Source organism: Nicotiana tabacum, chromosome 10 (assembly GCF_000715075.1).
Source record: "Nicotiana tabacum cultivar K326 chromosome 10, ASM71507v2, whole genome shotgun sequence".
NCBI lineage: Eukaryota > Viridiplantae > Streptophyta > Magnoliopsida > Solanales > Solanaceae > Nicotiana > Nicotiana tabacum.
The window spans coordinates 32,422,568-32,437,462 of record NC_134089.1 but is presented as its reverse complement, the minus strand read 5'-3'; the positions used below and the strand labels follow the sequence as shown (position 1 = coordinate 32,437,462).

General features: G+C 38.1%; 1 protein-coding gene across 1 annotated transcript; it reads right to left on the bottom strand.

Annotated features, from left to right (window-relative positions):
* Nucleotides 1-3,144: 3,144 nt before the first annotated feature.
* Nucleotides 3,145-13,985, bottom strand: LOC107825495 (mitochondrial uncoupling protein 1). The gene is made up of 9 exons (XM_075222765.1): nt 13,605-13,985; nt 11,905-12,120; nt 11,748-11,826; nt 11,399-11,532; nt 10,307-10,405; nt 10,084-10,188; nt 4,027-4,101; nt 3,688-3,774; nt 3,145-3,485 (listed from the first exon to the last, which is right to left on the bottom strand). Exons 1-9 carry the CDS (start codon nt 13,686-13,688, stop codon nt 3,450-3,452), a joined length of 915 nt encoding a protein of 304 aa, XP_075078866.1. The 5' UTR covers nt 13,689-13,985; the 3' UTR covers nt 3,145-3,449.
* Nucleotides 13,986-14,895: the final 910 nt, after the last annotated feature.

The following is a 14,895-nucleotide window of genomic DNA, read 5'->3' as shown; positions in this document are numbered from 1 at the left end:
TGCTTTGTCTTCACCACTTGAATCTTCAACTAAGCTAAGTGCATATGAGGGACCCCTACTGCCAGACCCCTCTCACTATAGAAGACTAGTAAGAAAGTTGAATTTTCTAACTAACACAAGGGTTGACATATCTTATAGTGTATAACATTTGAGTCAATACATGCAAAGTCCCAGGAAGTCATACCTGAAAGATGCATATCATGTACTAAGGCACCTTAAAGGTGATCCAAGTTTAGGGATCTTCCTATCCAATAGCAAAGACTATGTGGTTAGAGCTTTTTGTGACTCAGACTGGGTAACCTGCCCTGAGTCAAGGAAATCAGTTAGTGGATATATTGTGTTACTGGGTGTCAACCCTATCAGCTGGAAATCTAAGAAGCAAAACACTATTTCATTATCCTCAGCAGAAGCAGAATACAGATCAGTCAGACAAGTTGTGGGTGAATTAGTGTGGTTAGTTAGATTGCTTGAAGAATTGACAGTTTCCTTAACCTTGCTTGTCCTAATATTTTGTGATAGCCAAGCAACTCTCCATGTAACAAAGAATCTTGTGTTTCATGAACGTACAAAACACATAAAAGTAGACTGTCATTTTGTGAGGAATCAACTACATAATGGGCTCATCTCCTTACATCACATCTCTACACATGAATAGCTGGCATATATATTGACCAAGCCACTTAAAAGGATCAAACATTGCAATTTACTTAGCAAGTTGGTTGTAAGTCCCTCCCTTCCAACTTTGGGGGGGGGAGGGTATTGAGAGTATACGCACGTGTGTATTTATTTTGTACAAGTAGTTGTGTAGTTGGTATAGTTGTACATAACTGTACATGTGTATATAAATAGGTGTAGATATTTTGTACTGAGTGAACTTTCCTTTTGTACATTTCATTTGGCAAAATACGTAAACGGCCCCTTTAAGTTATCCTCAACGACCAGCTGAACACCTCAAAAATGCTAATGACCAAATAGACACTTTCTGCTAAGTTGAAATATGTCTCTTAAACTCCTTATGCTGACATGGCAAAATTTATGTGTTACACTCATATTGAAGTGCGTGAAACTCTTTAGAATTAACTTTATCCTTCTTTTTCCTAAACTTAATGTGGACCCCACCTCTTTCTTCTACAATTTTTTTCCTCCACCATTCTATGCACACCAGACCTTTCTTCTCCAATTTTTTTCTATGCAAACTTTACTAAAATTCTTTTTAGTTCGGTAGAGTGTTAGTATTTGATTGCTAAAACAACCAGGCTTATGATAATAATGGAGAATCATTGCAGAGACGACAGTAATCAAAATTTTACAATTTAAATATAATGTTAAAATATTCGAATCTAAAGACCTCATAATCATTGTTGACCTCAATCTTTTTACTTTTCGTCGTTCCATAGAAACTCATAAAGAAAAAAATACATTCCGAACAGAATTTCCATCACCATCACAACCACCGTCCTCCACTGAACAAATCCTCATTCACCGTCACAACCATGTCCATAGCCTCAATTTAATTATACACCTTTATCACATACACCAAACTACCGTAACACATTCTTCTCACCATTTTCCGTTAGACCAAACACCAATCACTCACAAAGTAAACACCAATGTCCTTTGATGTCCTGTATATCATCTCCAACAATATTACACCACCAAAGAACTACTATCACCTCCTTAATTCATTTCCCTTTACCCCAAATGTGAGAAAAAAATTCATCTAAAACCTTCTACTTTCACTACAATTGAATTTGGTAATTGGTTCTTTACTGGTGAAAATCTTCAATTAAGTGGGTTAGGACGATTTTTGATTTGGTTTTGAGAAAGAAAAAAAATGGAGGGGGTTTGGTCGGCGACGGTAACCAAATAATTGGGGTTAGCAGATGTTCTTTGGGTAGGGAAAGTTAATACATAATTTTTTTTTTAAAACAAATACTCGTGTCATTCAACGATTTGTCCGTTTGACATGTCATCCACAATTGTGACACACCCATGAGGTTTGTTGGTCCCTAATGTTTTGTTGACCTACTTTGTTAAAGGCTTGAAATGTCTAACTGAAAATAGGCTCAGCTGAGGTGTTCAGCTGGTCGTTGAAGACAACTTAAAGAGACCGTTTATGTATTTTGCTTTTTCATTTTACTCAGTTCATTTTAATAAAGAGAAAGGTTCAGAAGTTTGTCTCTAGTGCTCATTAATCTAACATTAGAGCTCGTCCAAGGTCAGCTCTTCTTCTTCATTTCTATTGATGCCTTGACAAACTCGATTAATATTATTGGGGCGTGTAGATTTTGAATTGCTTCCACAATATTCATGTACGAATAATGTCAAGGACATGTGACCTTAACTTTAGTCTAAATTCTAAAAGAAAACAGGTTGAACCACCGGATTTAACGGCTAGAATGACCGAAAATGATGAACACGACAAAGGAAAGAATAGATTTTTCCTCATTTTAAAGAATTTTTACAGTTTATTGAAATAAGGTAATGGTGATTACACCTTCACAAACGTATGTGGAGACAATACTCTTAAATTTCCTAAAAATTATAATACGTACGATAACTTGTGCCAAATTTTTAAGTGGCTACTACTTTTATGAGGTACATTGACATAAACTACGGTTACTATGCAGCATATTGGTAGGTAACTCATATATAATGATTTCTCAAGAGAGTTAGCTTCTGCCTTTTTTATTTTCTTAGTAAAAGTACTGATCCCCTCCATGTTTTTAAAAAAAAAAAAAAGATTTCGATAGCAAGAAAGACTCTTTGAATATTTGAATAATAAGATAAAAGTAATCAATATTTCTTTATGCTTGTTCCTGAAGTATGAAACGATCCATTTGTTCTTGAATAGCTTCTTTGAAAAGGGCTTCTACTTCCTCGGTAAATGTCTTGATAGAATATATGAGATTTTTTTTTTTCCAAAATGCATGTTAGTAACTTGAAACAAGTTTGGTTGAAACTCAACAAGAAACCACCCAATGATATGCTAGAATGATTAGGATCACTTAACCCTTAGCCATAGAGTCATAACAACTTCTTGGTAGGAACTGTTTTACCCTCTTAATAGGTCTACCAGGCACGGATCTGAAATAGTCAGGCAAAATACCAACCAAAAAAACCTCAACAAGAAGCACACACAGCTCGAGCTGAATCTTCATTGTTTATCATTGGAGTCAATTCCCATAAATCAGTAATAGAATCCCCTAGTAACCAAAAGGAAAGAAGGGTACAACATTTGCAGTCTACAACAATGGTAAGAGGGGAAAACCTATCAAACGCCTCTGAGTTTCTCTCCCACAGTTCCTGTGTTCTCCATTCGGACAAATTATTCATGAAAATGGAAAAAAGGGAATGTTGCAAACAATCGTTGTTTTAATGGTTGCTGAGCCAATCCATTTTTAATGTGTATATAGTAATCCTTTGCTTGATGATCCATCTCTTTGACATCAAGCTGATTCTAAGTTTTTTACAAACTTTTTCGCCTGCCAAAAATAAGATATAAAGGGTAAGCCAACTATTGTATGATGTATTTTTCAAGAGTTGCCGAGCGAAAAATTAAAACATGAAGCAACCAAAAGTTGGGGAAGCCTCTTACTGAAGCAAATGTGCTAATCTGGTATAAATTTTTATCAACTATGAATGGAAAAGAATCTGCTTTGTTAGAAATAGGGTTCCACCCTTTACCTGCTCCAATGTCAGAAACATAATGACATTCCACGATCCCAAGCGTCCAAAATTTGGGATAAAGCCTTTATAGAAAGCTAAAGGTCCCTGAAAACAAGACAATAAACAAGAAGTTGATAGAAGGAAAAAAAACTGTAATAAAGGGGTCTGATTGTTTGTATTGTAAAACTATCTTGACAGAAATGTGAGGTCATTGTTTTATTTTTAGGTAAGAGTTCTTCATTTTTTAAGAAGGCAAGATCAGTTATTAAAAAATAAAGAGGAGGGAAATTTTGTTTGTGTCTGCAATGTAGCTGGATTCTTCAACAACCAATGAGAAAGGACAGATGATGAACTCACATCATTCTTCAATGTTTTGACAAAACAATCAAGGGTATTTTTGTATGTGGAATCTCCCATCATTCGCGACTTAACCTGCATCCAGTTTACCGTGTCATCAACAGAAAGTTAATCTAATAAAATTTATGAAGTCTATTGATATTGCGACATTAAAGGATAAATTTTTGAAGATAGATTAATGTTGACATAAGAGATTACAGTATTTAGGGATGGCAAGTGGGGCGGGTTTTCTCTTAACCCGCAAAATTTCAACCCGCCCCGCCCTGCATAGCAGTTGCACCCGCATTCACCCGCCCCGCCCCACCCCACATAAGTGAATTTTTTTTTTCATTTTGTTAGTTTTAATTTTTTTTAAATCTTTTGGCTGGTTTTTTTAAAAACTTTTACTATATGTACTCGTGCTTTTTATTAATTCTAAAGATTACGGAAGACTTCGGTTATGGAAAGAAGAAGATAAGATAGTTAAGAGAATTAAATCTAGCACATATGCAATAAAAGTTACTTAACAAAATCTTTGATATCATAATACCTCTTTGTTTTTTAACTTTTTATATTTGTTAAAAGTATATATATTAATTTACCTTATTCAAGCTTTCTTTAGAAATACAAAAAATCTTTGTGAAGATCAACTAATAGATATTTTCGTTAGAAATACTAAATTTCCGAATTCGAACGGATAAATTCTTGACCATTATATACAACAACAACAACAACAAATAACCCAGTATAATCCCACAAGTGGGGTCTGGGGAGGGTAATATGTACGCAGACCTTACCCCTACCCCGAGGGGCAGAGATGCTGTTTCCAGGAGACCCTCGGCTCAACACAGCGACAAGAGACGATATATTAGTACTATCAATAGACTCATAATAAAATAACATAAAATAACATAGCATAACATAAAATAAAAATACCAGCAATATAAGAAATATAGGAAGTACGAAAAAGATGGAAGATATAATAATATCCAGCAGATAAAGCCCTGCATCAGTAGCTGACCAGTGGCATCCTAAGACTAACTCCTAACTGGCTAGTCTCACTCTAGTGCACTGTAGAAATACTCACAACTTCCCCCTAGCCTACAACCTTAGTGCTCGACCTCCACAATTCCCTGTCAAGGGCCATGTCCTCAGTAATCCTAAGTCGCGCCATGTCCTGCCTGATCACCTCTCCCCAATACTTCTTAGGTCTCCCTCTTCCTCTCCTCGTGCCCACCACAGCCAGTCGTTCACACCTCCTCACCGGTGCCTCAGTGCTCCTCCTCTGAATGTGCCCGAACCATCTGAGTCTTGCTTCCCGCATCTTATCCTCCATGGGGGCCACGCCCACCTTCTCTCGAATATCTTCATTCCTGATCTTATCCATCCTTGTATGCCCGCACATCCACCTCAACATCCTCATCTCTGCTACTTTCATCTTCTGGATGTGTGAGTTTTTAATCGGCCAACACTCGGTCTCATACAACATAGCAGGCCTAACCACTGCTCTATAAAACTTACCTTTTAGTAACGTTGGCACTTTCTTGTCACGCAGGACTCCCGACGCTAACCTCCACTTCATCTACCCCACCTCTATACGGTGTGTGACATCCTCGTCGATCTCCCCGATCCCCTGAATAACTGACCCAAGGTACTTGAAACTACTCTTAGGAATGACTTGAGAGTCAAACCTCACTTCCACTCCCGTTTCCGTCGGCTCGGCCCCAAATTTGCACTCGAGGTATTCCGTCTTCGTCCTGCTCAACCTGAAGCCTTTAGACTCAAGGGCTTGTCTCCAAACCTCTAGCCTCACGTTGACGCCGCCTCGTGTCTCATCAATTAGAACTATGTCATCAGCAAATAGCATGCACCATGGCACATCTCCTTGAATATGATGAGTTAGTGCATCCATCACCAGGGCAAATAGGAAAGGGCTGAACGCAGACCCTTGGTGTAACTCCGTAACAACCGGAAAGTGCTCGGAGTAGCCTCCTACTGTCCTAACCCGAGTCTTAACTCCATCATACATGTCTTTAATCACCCTAATGTAGGCCGTCGGGACCCCTTTAACCTCTAAGCAGCTCCATAAGACCTCCCTAGGAACTCTGTCGTACGCTTTCTCTAGATCAATAAACACCATGTGGAGGTCCTTCTTCTTATCTCTGTATTGTTCCACCATCCTCCTAATAAGGTGGATAGCTTCTGTGGTAGATCGCCCCGGTATGAACCCGAACTGGTTGTCTGAAATAGATACCTTCTTTCGCACTCTCATTCTATCACTCTCTCCTAGACTTTCATGGTATGACTTAGTAATTTGATGCCCCTATAGTTGTTACAGCTCTGGATATCGCCTTTGTTTTTATACAATGGAACCATTGTACTCCACCTCCACTCTTCAGGCATCCTATTAGTCTTGAATATAACATTAAACAACCCAGTAAGTCATTCCAAGCTTGCTCTTCCCACACACCTCCAAAGTTCAACCGGAATTTCGTCTGGCCCGGTAGCTCTGCCCCTTCTCATCTTACGCATTGCCTCCATGACCTCATCAACCTCAATGTCCCTACAATAACTTAATTCATGGGGACTGTCGACATTCCTCAATTCACCTAGTAAAATATCTTGATCCCCTTCTTCATTTAGGAGTTTATGAAAGTAGGTCTGTCATCTCCTCTTAATCTGGTCATCCCCCATCAAAACTTTGCCGTCATCATCTTTTATGCACCTCACTTGGTCCAGATCCCGAGCCGTCCTCTCTCTCACCTTAGCGATTCGGAATAACTTCTTCTCCCCGCCTTTGTTCCCTAGTTCCTCATACAGACAAGCAAAAGCTGTTGTCTTAGCCTCCGTCACTGCCATCTTCGCCTCCTTCCTAGCTACCTTATACCTCTCATTGTTCGCTCTCTTCTCCTCCTCACCAGTGCTCCCTATTAACCGTAGGTAAGCTGCCTTCTTTGCTTCCACTTTACCTTGGACAACTACATTCCACCACCAGTCTCCTTTGTGGCCACTGGTGCGGCCCGAAGATGTCCCTAACACCTCTCTCACCGCCTTCCTTATACAGTTTGCCGTCGTCGACCACATAGTGTTTGCGTCCCTACTACTTCTCCAAGCTCCCATTGCCGATAACCTTCCTTCCAAATCCTGAACTTTATCCTTAGTCAAAGAGCCCCACCTAATTCTCGGGCGTCCTCGTATTGACCTCTTCTTCCTCTTTATCCTAATACCAATGTCCATCACCAAAAGCCTATGCTGCGTCGCAAGGGTCTCTCCTGGGATAACTTTGCAATCCTCGCACAACCTTCTGTCGCATCTCCTGAGGATGAGATAGTCAATCTGAGTCTTCGCCACCGAACTTTGGTAAGTAACCAAGTGCTCCTCCCGCTTCGGAAAACATGAGTTCGCAATCACTAGATCGAATGCCTTGGCAAAGTCCAACAGCGAAGTGCCCCCTTCGTTCCGCTCCCCGAAACCAAAGCCGCCATGCACCTCAGTATTACCACCTGCCGACGACCCAATATGACCATTGAAATCTCCTCCTATGAATAACCTCTCGGAAGGCGGAATACTACGAACGACGTCATCCAACCCCTCCCAAAAGCGCCTTTTAATCTCCTCATCCAAGCCCGCTTGCAGCGCGTACGCACTAATGACATTTAAAGTACACTCACCCACCACCAATTTAATAGTCATTAGCCTATCATTCACCCGCCTAACCTCTACCACCAACTCTCTAAGATGGCTATCTACCAGGATACCCACTCCATTCTTACCTCTCCGGACTCCAGAGTACCACAACTTATACCCATCCGCATTTTTCGCCCTCGATCCAACCCACCTAGTCTCTTGGACACATGCTATATTAATCTTCCTCTTCTGAAGGATCTTTGCCAACTCTATAGACTTACTCATTAGTGAACCTATGTTCCATGACCCGATTCTCAACTTATAGGCTCCCTTGCCCCCTTTACCTCCCCTACCTCCCATCCCACTCCCTAACCCCGACCCCACACTCTGGCCCACCCGAGGACATGCCCTTAATCTATCATCCCAAACTGCAGCCACTACACCTACGACAATATAAAGAAGACTCGCTAGTGCACAACGGACAATGAATACAGAGGAATGAAAATAGGCGATGCTAATAGGATTAGAAGAATAACAAATATTTGCGAAAAAAATTACCATGAGGCCCTGAAATGTCAAAAGCTAACAAATAAACCGCTATAAAAACAACATTAATAACACCAAAACATTTCACTGCCTCTTTCTCTTCAGCTATTGGGGACGAAGGTGCAATTTCACGTAAAAACACAATAGCCGTAAGACAAACAACAAAAGGGACTACAGAAAGCAAGAGTAAAAAAGTTGAAGGGTCACTTGCAAAAAGAGCAAAACAAATATCAGTATATATAGTTGTACTTAAACCCACATACCCTTTTTAAACCCGCAATCGCATATGTTTAAACCCACAAATATCAGTAATCGCATATGTTTAAACTCGCACTGCCTCGCATGTGTCTAAACCCGCCCCGCACTGCCCAAAGGCAGACCTAGGATTTGAGCACGACGGGGGCACCACTGTATGCTAGTCACTAGCGATAAAATTCGACGTGCAACTCATTGAAAACTTAATGATTATGATGACTTATCATCCAAGTATTAACAAAAAAAAGTTCTAAAGAAAAAGAAAGCACCGAATATATATATATATTCGGTGCTATGGGAAGGGAAGGTGTTTGATTAAGCATGTTTCATACTTTAAAATTCTAGTTTTTAATAAATAAATAAAAAGGTCCAGCGATCAAAAGGGCGTTCAAACTTCAAATTATCAAAGACTTACTAAAGAAATCAAGATTAAGAGTATGGTAATACTAAAAGGACTGAAAAAGAGTCTCAAACTATTAGTTGTCATTGCCGAGTCAGATTGTTGAAGAAGGTTGTCGCAAAATGATATGTATTTTTCCATTTGTGGACCGATAAGTTGCAATTTGATGATTTCAATTTTAAGGGATGAATTTGGAAAAGAATAAAATTAATTAGGTTGACTATTATGTACTAGTACTAAACTATAATTGAATTCAAAAAAGAAGATAAAAGTAAAAAATAAAGCAATTTGCTATTAAAAATAAATTACATTGTATTCAAAGAACTAAAATATTAATTAAGTTGACTATTATATATTAACACTAAATTATAAGTGAATTCAAAAAAAAAAGAAGACAAAAGTAAAAAAATAAAGCAATTTGCTATTAAATATAAATTGCATTGTACTCAAAGAATAAAAATAGAAAGGAGGGAAAAAGCTAAAAGGAGTAGATAGAAAGGAGGGAAAAAGCTAAAAGGAGCAAAAAAGGCTGCAAATGGGTTTCGAACTTGCATCATCAGCAAAGAAGGGAATTTAAGTGCCCAATGCAACCACTTGTCCCGTCAGTCTTTTTAAGCTTAGGGGCACACTTAAAATATTTAAGGGTCTCATATATATATATATATATATATATATATATATATATATATATATATATATATATATATATATATATATATATATATACACACACACACACACACACACACACACACACCCTCAACCCACAATGTAGGTCCGCCCCTGGCACCGCCTCATTGCCATCCCTAACAGTATTGAATAAAAATCGCGTATCACCAAAATGCTGGAACAGTATTGAACTGATTAAGAATGGGGATTTTAAAAAGGTTGGTATTACCATCATATGCAACAAGTAACAGGATATCAGTATTGATCCCAGTTATGCTATGTTTGGTTCTAGGAAAGGGGAGGGAAGAGTGAAGAAGAGAAAAACCAATTGGTTTGCCTTTTTGCTTACGATTGTATAGCAGAGGACTTCAGATTCACAAGATGGAGGCATCTGTCTAACAGGCTAGATATTGACTTTGCTAATTTCCTTCATTAAAAAGATGACTATACGAGTCTCCTTTTCCCTATTTGGCCAAGAAGATCTAAAATATTAACAAACAAATTACTGGATCATGGGTTGCCATCCGAAAAGACCTAAAAGGAAAAGCAAGTGTGTAAAGAACAAAGAATATAGAAGATACCACATCAACAGGGGACCCTATGCAAACTGCAAAAAGACCAGCTCCAAGGCCAGCGAACAAGTGAGTAACAACATTGTCTGTGAACCCAGGAATCTTGAGAATGGTCTGCATTTTAAAGAGCTAAAGTAAGAACAATGATAATGTAAAATCTAGATCCAAGAAAGAAACCACATTAGACAGTCAGGAAATGAGGTTTGTAATAAGAAATTTATGGTCTCTCTACCTGCTTCACTTGATCATAACTTGCTAATTCAGCTGCATTAATGATGGCATTCCGCCCAATATTGGGTCCAAGACCAGTCCACAGCTTTGCAATTCCTTCCTAAGATCAAGATGTGGTAGAAATAAAATTTGAAGAGGTTAAGATAAGAGTTAAAATAGAAGTCCTTTTCGTGAGGAAAACTATGAATCAGCAAAGAGTTGCCTCAAATTTCACTTGCAAAACCTGTTCAACATTCATTATTTTACAAATACTACGTAAGCTGGAATGCTGGGGATTTGATTAAATTTCAGGAAATGGAAATTTTCATAATTTCCCAAGCATGTATAACATTTCCAGGAGAATGGAAACTACATCGAGAAGAAAAGTACTACCCTTTTTCTCCAAATACTGAAGAGGATAACAGAATTCAAAAAAGTTAGATGGAGGAGGAGAGAGTCACAAAAGAATCAGTTACAGAAGAACATCGAACAAAAGACAACAACAGCATACCCAGTGTAATCCCACAAAGTGGGGGCCTGAGGAGGGTAGAGTGTACACAGACCTTACCCCTACTTTTTGAAGGTAAAGAGATTGTTTGCGATAGACTCCCGACTCAAGGTAAAAGTGAAAAAGAAGCGGACACAATAAGTAGTAACAACAACAAGATAAGGTGATAAGGTGATAGAACAATCGAAGGGAAAGAACCGACATAATAGTAAAAGAAATCTACAGATATGAAGGTATGAAAATACGAGACTAATAATAATGCTACGGCATGTAAAGGAAATAACGAACAAAAAGAATCTTTAAGAAATGTTGCCTTCAACTCTGGGGACATAATAATTTCTAAATGTTAGTACCTTAAGGCACATGTTTTTGTAGGTCACTTGCCCACTTTTCTTTCTTTTCTTTTTTTTCCCGTGTGCCACTTGATTGGAGAGATTGTGGACTTTGAATAGTAACAAGTATTTAATCGCTTAAGTAGCACCTAATTTCGATTCAAAGGAAAAATAACTTCCAACTCATGATCAAAGGAGGTATACTCAATTTTGCAGCCCTGCCTATCATCAATTTTACGATTTAGTAAAGAACTGAGCTGGATAAGACATATACCTGTCTCACTATTGTTGAGTATGCATTTAGAGCTCCAGAGTAACGCCTTGGCACACCTGCTGGCAATTTTCCTTCAGCTTGAAGACGTACTTTAACTAGATCGGTAGGATTTGCAATTGTAATGCCCAATGCACCTACATGATAAAGAATCACCAAATTACTTTAAATATGTTGAAAGAACAAACAGTAAAAAGGCCAATACAAGGAAAAACAGAAGGTATGCTATTAATAATCCAAACGTTGAACTTCTAGTCCCTGTCCGGATGTTTTCTAAATGGAAATTAAACCTACACTTTTCTAAACTCTTGAGGCAAATTGTTAATAAACGCAGCATTTTAAAGTCACTCACCAGTTGTTAGTGCAGCAAGAACTTTCTTTGACAATGGCACATCCCCAACGTGATCTTTGCCAACATAGAAGTTTTTAACCTGCTTGCCAAGCAAACAGGTCTATAAAAGGCCAAAAACCAAACTTGTGGCAGTTGTAAGCTAAAAATGATAACTTACAGGTTCATACATCCCAATCCGAAGACCTCCAAATAAACATTGACGATGTAACCCAGGTACAATACCCTTCCATAATGAAGCTACTCCTTCTTCCCTTGCAATGGTGCCAACAGTACCTAACAATCCCCTATATTTCGGTAAAGCTAAATCACCTTCAACTGCCTTCTTTTGAAGCTGAAGCCTCACTTTAGCAGTATCCAACGGTAAAGTACACACCTGGAGCACAGAATTTTGCATGAAGCAAACACGATTTACAAGCGGTGAAGGAATCATTAACAGAAACAATAGCATGCACACTTCGAGAGCAATATACCACATGTCTACACCATATATGCCGGATAACCAAATAAATGGCAACAAAACTTAACAAACCTTATTTCCCACAACCTTAAGCAATACATGATTCTTTGCAAAAACATTATCATGGCCAACTGTTCTTCAGAGAATTTTAAGGCAGCAAGGAAACATGGTATAACCTACTTTTATAGCTTCATAAAAAGCAATAACACCCAATTCCCTTCAAAATTAAGCAAGACATGGTTATTCCAAACTATTTACGTGATGAAGGCCAATATGTTCTTTTATAAAGATGGTGGCGGGGGCAACTTGCAGACCTCGACCATTCCACTGGGTACCTGCTACTTCCAAGGTAACTCTACCCACCAAAGCTTAGGCCACCTATCTTTCTTGCCTCTGCTAGGATTTGAACCAGCGATTCTATGGTTATCCTCCCACTTCATCGATAAATGATTTTTTTATTGCAACGAAGATGAATATAAATTGCTTTTGTACCACCATAACTGTGTCTCAAGGTCATGTGGCGTTCCCTTTTCCTTTCTAACAAATGCTATGTAAACTGTAAAGGTGATCATAGATCTCTTAAATGAAGACAGATCAAATAAATCTCAGTATGCTGAACCAGCTTATTCTTAATACAGATATAGCTATACTTCTTTAGAAAGACAGCAACAACAACAAAACAACAACAACAACCCAGTATAATCCCACTTAGTGGGGTCTGGGGAGGGTAGTGTGTACGCAGACCTTACCCCTAACCTAGGGTAGAGAGACTGTTTCCAAATAGACCCCCGGCATCCTTCCCTCCAAGAACTTCCCACCTTGCTCTTTAGAAAGACAGCAACAGGAAGTTAAAACAATACTAAGTTGTCCATCAAAGTAACCCAGTAAAGGATTCAACAGTTATAAGCTATGAAACTTAACAGCTCAATGGGGATCTTTCATTTTATTTCTACAATTGAGAAATCTCACAGGCCAGCGGCATACGGTTCGAAACTCGGTGGATAACGGCCGCCCTTCCACCTTTTTCACTTAAATACCATGCTTTTGTTAGAAGCAGGGTTCTAACTCCTGAAGTATGCCTAAACCACACATCACAAGTCGCGCTCTTACCACTAGAACAAAGCCCTTAGGCCCTCAATGGGGATCATTATAGCAAGGCAATCCCCCCCCCAAACCCCAACCCCACCCGAAAAAGAAACAGCCTATGTCTAGTCAAAAGTTTCAATCTTTGCAGCATATATAACAAAGATTCAAGAAACCCAAGTAGCCCAAAAAGAGAGAAGCAAAAAAAAAAAAGCAAGAAAGAAACTAACTTGTTCATTCTCTAATGCATCTGCACAAAACCAAATTGAAGAAAAATAGCAAAATCAGCATTTGGATTACTGAAATCTGAAATATACCTCAGCAAAACAAGCAGCAAAGGCGCTACTAGCAAAAGTTCCAGCAAATGAAATGTCCGATTTGATCTTTCCGTGATCCCCCATGTGTAAGTTGACAAAGAAAAAAATTAAAACTTGAAAGCTGAAACTAAAAGGGCTATAGGAGATTGGTTCTCCTAGAAGAAAGAAAGATCACACAGCAATAGTCAATACAGAAGTTAAAAGAGAGAGAGAAATGGGTACTATATAATAAATGGGGTTTTAGGGGGTTTTAAATAAATAAATGAAAAAGAAGGATCAGATGTGGGTTTTCATTTTGCAAAGGAAGAGGGAATCTTGGGAATAGCGAAATGGGCAGGGCTGCTGCTATGCTTTTCCTACGCAACGGCCATTGTTGTTACTGGCGACTTAACTTTGTCTTTTAGTCATCACTTTGACTTAAATTTTTTCTTGACATTACATGGTTTAATCAAAACTCTAAACCATGCAAGCCTCATTTTGTTTCGTAGTAAATGATTCTTTTTTTAATTTTTCTTGCAATTGATGGACTTGCTAAAGTACAGTCAAAAAGTTAAAAAAAAAATTGAGAAAAGTTAGATCATATTCCCTCCGGTTCAAAATAAGTGATTTTTTGGTCTTTATTTTGTGATTCAAAATAAGTAATTTTTTCAGATTTTAAAAATTAATTATTTGTTTCCTACATTGCCCTTGGAGTAAATATTATTGGATTATCTGTTAGTAGCATTTATGTAAAGAGATAGTAAAGGTTAATATGATCAATTTCATTGCTAATTAATGTTAAAATATGAATTTCTTAATCTGTGTGAAAACAGCTAAAAAATCACTTATTTTGGACCGGAGAGTAGTCTTATGTCTTGTGGCAAAATAAATGTTATATGAGCAAATTTAGACCTTCTAACGTTATCCGAAAGAATATTTTCCAAAGGGCTATATTTATATTATTTTTTAAAATAGGGACAAAATTTAAATAATGACCTAAAAAGGGATAATTTGCTAAATCAGCCCTTAAGGCAGCTCAATTAATACGTTCTCTGTCCCATTTTAACGGTTGGTTTAACTCTTTTCACATCTATTAAAAAATAATAAATACAATTTATTAAGTTACCCCTATTAAATATTTTTTGAGAATTGAGCAGTATTAAAAAGAATTTCTGCTTTGAATAGGTAAAAATCCTCCTAAACTTGACACTTTTTAATGAGTGTACACCTTAATTATACGTGATTGTAATTACCCCTATACTTACTTTTTTGGATTTTATTACCCCTAACCTGCCACATGGAAGTGGAAGTT

Bases quoted from the DNA above. Each gene is read 5' to 3' on its own strand.
- LOC107825495 (XM_075222765.1), bottom strand. From the start codon at position 13,688: ATGGGGGATCACGGAAAGATCAAATCGGACATTTCATTTGCTGGAACT. The intron at 11,533-11,747 runs GTGAGTGACTTT...TTTATCATGTAG, and splicing joins TCTTGCTGCACTAACAACTG to GTGCATTGGGCATTACAATT. The intron at 3,775-4,026 runs GTGAGTTCATCA...TCTTGTTTTCAG, and splicing joins TCAAAACATTGAAGAATGAT to GGACCTTTAGCTTTCTATAA.